The 5,000-nt window shown below is 34.6% G+C and overlaps 1 protein-coding gene across 1 annotated transcript in view; it reads left to right on the plus strand.

Moving 5' to 3' along the window:
- Positions 1-4,042, plus strand: part of LOC125040660 (SWI/SNF complex subunit SMARCC2-like) — a 16,528-nt gene extending 12,486 nt beyond the window's left edge. The window contains exons 9-12 of the mRNA XM_047635329.1: positions 846-963; positions 1,499-1,603; positions 1,827-2,033; positions 2,395-4,042. Of these exons, the coding sequence (XP_047491285.1) occupies positions 846-963; positions 1,499-1,603; positions 1,827-2,033; positions 2,395-3,447 (1,483 nt within the window). The 3' untranslated portion in view covers positions 3,448-4,042. The remainder of the gene's footprint in view (positions 1-845; positions 964-1,498; positions 1,604-1,826; positions 2,034-2,394) is intronic.
- The last annotated feature ends 958 nt before the right edge of the window (positions 4,043-5,000 follow it).

The raw sequence follows: 5,000 nt of genomic DNA on the forward strand, positions 1-5,000 counted from the left end.
TTTTTTTTTTTTTTTTTTTTTTTTTTTTTTTTTTTTTTTTTTTTTTTTTTTTTTTTTTTTTTTTTTTTTTTTTTTTTTTTTTTTTTTTTTTTTTTTTTTTTTTTTTTTTTTTTTTTTTTTTTTTTTTTTTTTTTTTTTTTTTTTTTTTTTTTTTTTTTTTTTTTTTTTTTTTTTTTTTTTTTTTTTTTTTTTTTTTTTTTTTTTTTTTTTTTTTTTTTTTTTTTTTTTTTTTTTTTTTTTTTTTTTTTTTTTTTTTTTTTTTTTTTTTTTTTTTTTTTTTTTTTTTTTTTTTTTTTTTTTTTTTTTTTTTTTTTTTTTTTTTTTTTTTTTTTTTTTTTTTTTTTTTTTTTTTTTTTTTTTTTTTTTTTTTTTTTTTTTTTTTTTTTTTTTTTTTTTTTTTTTTTTTTTTTTTTTTTTTTTTTTTTTTTTTTTTTTTTTTTTTTTTTTTTTTTTTTTTTTTTTTTTTTTTTTTTTTTTTTTTTTTTTTTTTTTTTTTTTTTTTTTTTTTTTTTTTTTTTTTTTTTTTTTTTTTTTTTTTTTTTTTTTTTTTTTTTTTTTTTTTTTTTTTTTTTTTTTTTTTTTTTTTTTTTTTTTTTTTTTTTTTTTTTTTTTTTTTTTTTTTTTTTTTTTTTTTTTTTTTGTTTTTTGTTTTTTTACATTTTTGGTAAATAAATAAAGAAAAAGAAAAAGAAAAAAAAAATAGACGAGCTTATTTCGCTTTTTTAGTGCCCTAACAATAAGGCATGCAAATGTTTGCTAAATGTTAGGGCTTACTCATGTAAGAGTACTAACATATAAAACGGGATATCTCATTTTAATGACATGTTACCCCTTCCAATTTTCAGATTAAACCCAACAGAGTACCTGACCTCTACAGCTTGTCGCCGCAACCTGGCGGGTGATGTCTGTGCAGTTATGCGTGTCCATGCTTTCTTGGAACAGTGGGGGCTAATCAATTATCAGGTATTTTATTATTTTATTTATTTGTTTATTTATGTATTTTATTGATTTTTTTTCTTTTTTTTTCTTTTCTTTTTTCCTTTCCTTTCCTTTCCTTTCCTTTTATTTTTCTCTTCTCTTTTCTCTTCTCTTTTCTCTTCTCTTTTCTCTTCTCTTCTATCTCTTCTCTTTTCTCTTCTCTTCTATCTCTTCTCTTTTCTCTTCTCTTCTATCTCTTCTTTTCTCTTCTCTTCTCTCTTCTCTTCTCTTCTCTTCTCTTCTCTTCTCTTCTCTTCTCTTCTCTTCTCTTCTCTTCTCTTCTCTTCTCTTCTCTTCTCTTCTCTTCTCTTCTCTTCTCTTCTCTTCTCTTCTCTTCTCTTCTCTTCTCTTCTCTTCTCTTCTCTTCTCTTCTTTCCCCATGGTACATTTCAAATGCTGCAGTATTAGAAAGTGAAAAGTTAGTAAATGTGTATGCTTACATCAGGATGAGAAATCTGACTGCAAAAATATTAAACAAGTACCAAAACTAATATAAACTAATATACTGGTTTACTTTTAGGTTGATGCAGATGCCCGTCCAACCCCTATGGGTCCTCCTCCTACCTCTCATTTCCATGTGTTGGCTGACACTCCTGCTGGTCTGCAATCCATCAATCCTCCAAAGGTATGAGTGGCACTGACTTGCCTGAGTTGTTGTTTCCTGAGACTTTGCTGTTAGTCTTATGATATGGTTATCAATGTACAGGATTTGTCTTTTGTTGCAGAAATGGCTTATAAATGAAATGCAAGGTTTTGATACTAGTTGACCTCTGAGAAGGCCTACTTGAAACTTTAGTTTTTTTTATAATGTTCAAACAAAAAAAATAATATTTCATGTTTGTTTGCAGGTCAATCAGCCATCAGCAGCTAAGCAACTTATGGACTTCGACAAGAAGCCTATAGATAAGAAACCAGAATTTGGTATTGGTACTGAATTTGGTCTGAAATTGGATCAGTATTCTAAGAAAACTGGAGCTCTCAAGAACAAGTCAGCAGCAAGTCAGGCCAGAGAATGGACTGAACAGGAAACTCTGCTTTTGCTAGAGGCCCTTGAAGTAAGTATTTGTTTGAAGGAGTGTTCATTATCCATGAAAGGTGAAAAACAACTTCTCAGTCTAGGGTTGGCAAAATATCTTGAACATTTCTAAGATAAAAAATCAGTGTGGTTTGTTTTTATGAAGTAAATATACTCAGGTTTGTATTTGTATTATTATTTTTTAATATTTCTCTTTTTTTTTTTTTTTCATTCAACATTGGTTGTTTTTGTAGTGTGTGAAGTCACCCTGTGGCCACATTGTCATTGACATGGAAATATTCTTATCAGTAGTTTATTAACTGATGATCAGTGAAGTTTGTGTGTTGTGACCCATGAAATTCATTTGAGTGTATTGTTAATTGTTTTATTTGTTTTTGTAGATGTACAAGGATGACTGGAACAAGGTTTGTGAGCACGTGGGTACCAGAACACAAGACGAATGTATCCTACAGTTCTTGCGCCTCCCCATTGAGGATCCTTACCTAGAAGATCCCGAGGCTGGCAGTGGACCCACCCCTACAGCCCTTGGACCTCTTGCTTACCAACCCATCCCCTTCAGCAAATCTGGAAACCCAATTATGTCCACAGTGGCTTTCTTGGCATCTGTTGTTGACCCCAGGATTGCTGCTTCTGCAGCCAAGGCAGCCATGGATGAGTTCTGCAGGATCAAGGACGAGGTCCCGGCTGCTCTCCTTGACTCGCACATCAAGAATGTTGCCGATAACGCTGCCTCCAATGAAGGAAAGGTTGATCCCACTGCTGGCTTGGCCAAGTCTGGCATTGCTGGCACCGAACCAGAAGGTGAGGAGAAGAAGGAAGGGGAAGGAGAGGCGGAGAAGAAGGATGAGGCAAAGAAGGATGGGGAGAAGAAGGAAGAAGAAAAGAAGGAGGAAGCTGACAAGGAGAAGAAGGAAGAAGCCATGGAAGTTGACAAACCAGAAGAAAAGAAGCCAGAAGAGAAGAAGGAGGTTGAAGAGGAAGAAAAGAAAGAAGAAAAGGAAGTTAAGGAAGAAAAGAAGGAGGAAAGTCCAGAAGAGAAGAAGTTGGATGCTGAACGAGAAAGATTACGCAAAGATGCCTCTGTTCAGCAAGCAGCCAGTGCAGCTCTTGGTTCAGCCGCAGTCAAGGCTAAACATCTGGCTGCGGTCGAGGAGAGGAAGATCAAGTCTCTGGTTGCTCTTCTGGTGGAGACGCAGATGAAGAAACTGGAAATCAAACTACGTCACTTTGAGGAACTCGAGACCATCATGGACCGGGAGCGAGAGAGTTTGGAGCTGCAGAGGCAGCAGCTATTACAAGAGCGGCAACAGTTCCACCTGGAGCAGTTGAAGGCTGCCGAAATGCGAGCCCGCCAGCACGCATTGCACCAACTCACACAGGGAGCAAGTCCGGCCCATTCGCCTGCACCAGCCATGGCTCAGGTTCATACGTGAATATTGCCATGCAAGTGAGGTGAACAAGTTGAACTCTTGCTGAGGAAAGGAATTCTTATCATTGGCGAATTTTGTATCAATCTGGGGTAGAATTATGAGGAAAGATTCTACTTCACAAGATTTAATGGTTGATGAATTTGTTAAATATAAGGATTGGGCATCCCATCTTAATTTAAGTAGTAAAAAGTACTCAGAAATATTTAAGAATTTTTCCAATCATTAAATCATTATTGAACTTGAAAGGTATGAAGTTCAAGGCTGATTTTCTCTGTGCAAAGAAAAAGCAAAGTCCTCGGATCACTCGCAGGATTTGAACATGCAAGGCCTACTGCCCTTTTCATAACTTTTGTAGTTTCTGTAAAATGATATTACATTCCTGTTGGCCAATTGAGAGGATCATTAAAAGCCAAGGTAAAGAGGTACACTTCTATGTGAAACTAGTGCTAATTTAAGTTACAAGCAATGTTTTCTGGACAATTGTTAGGTTTATTTTAGACTTACGTCGATACTATGTGCAGTGTGTAACGTGTCTGGAAATCTCAGTGTATGTATTATAGAACATTATCACAATTTTATCATTAAAGTCATTTTTATAGAGTTTTGTTTCATTTTACATTAGGTCTATATAATATTTGTGAAATATTTTTTATGATTTATTAGCATAACTTTGAAACACTGAAATTAGTTTGTTTATCCATATACTATATATATTTGCAGGTTTTTAAAATCTGTTCTTAATCCACACAGTGTAAACAGACAAAGATATTCTGAATAAAAGTTCAGTGTTTATGAAAGTTCCAAAAAGATACTTCTGACAATGAAGTTAAAAGCTTCCAGTAGATAAACCTTCACAAAACGTCTTAAGGCAATGATCCTTGTAGATATTAACACCCAACTTTATTCAAGTCTGACCTGCAAAACACTATTAAAAATGTAGAAAGTGACTGGAGCACACAGTATAAAACACCCATAACTTTGACACCAAAAGGAATTTTAAAAAGTCGGAACTAAAGTAACTATTAAACCTAATCATCGGACTTTAGTTGTATGGTTATAACGGATAGGTACACTAGCTGTTGGCAACGATGTGCCATGAATTATTTAGTGCTAGTGCTAACAGGCTATCGCGACAAATGCCAGTGGTAGAGAAACGCTTTACACATAGGTGGGGGAGAGATCTCATGAGGGGATTTATGAAATTGAACTAGGAAGGGGAAAAGGGCAAGAACAGATGTACGGCAATAACAATACCGACTAGAAATGAGGGAGAAAAGAAAAGGGAGAAGGGAGAGGGGTAGTGAGGAGGTGAGTCACGCCCAGTCACCTGACACTTACCTGAGGGCGGCTTGACGGGCGGACCCGATAAGGTTACCAGCTCCCCCCTTCTCCCCCCTCTCCTCCACCTCTTCTCTCGTATCGCCCTTCATCTCCCCGTGCCTTGCCATCGCGTTATCATTTCCACCATACATCCATTTCCTTGTTTATAGGAGCTGTTTACCACCTTCCATGACTTTTCCTTCTTTGAAGTTCGGTCCTTTCGGTTAGCCTTTGTA

Source organism: Penaeus chinensis, chromosome 29 (assembly GCF_019202785.1).
Source record: "Penaeus chinensis breed Huanghai No. 1 chromosome 29, ASM1920278v2, whole genome shotgun sequence".
Classification (NCBI taxonomy): domain Eukaryota; kingdom Metazoa; phylum Arthropoda; class Malacostraca; order Decapoda; family Penaeidae; genus Penaeus; species Penaeus chinensis.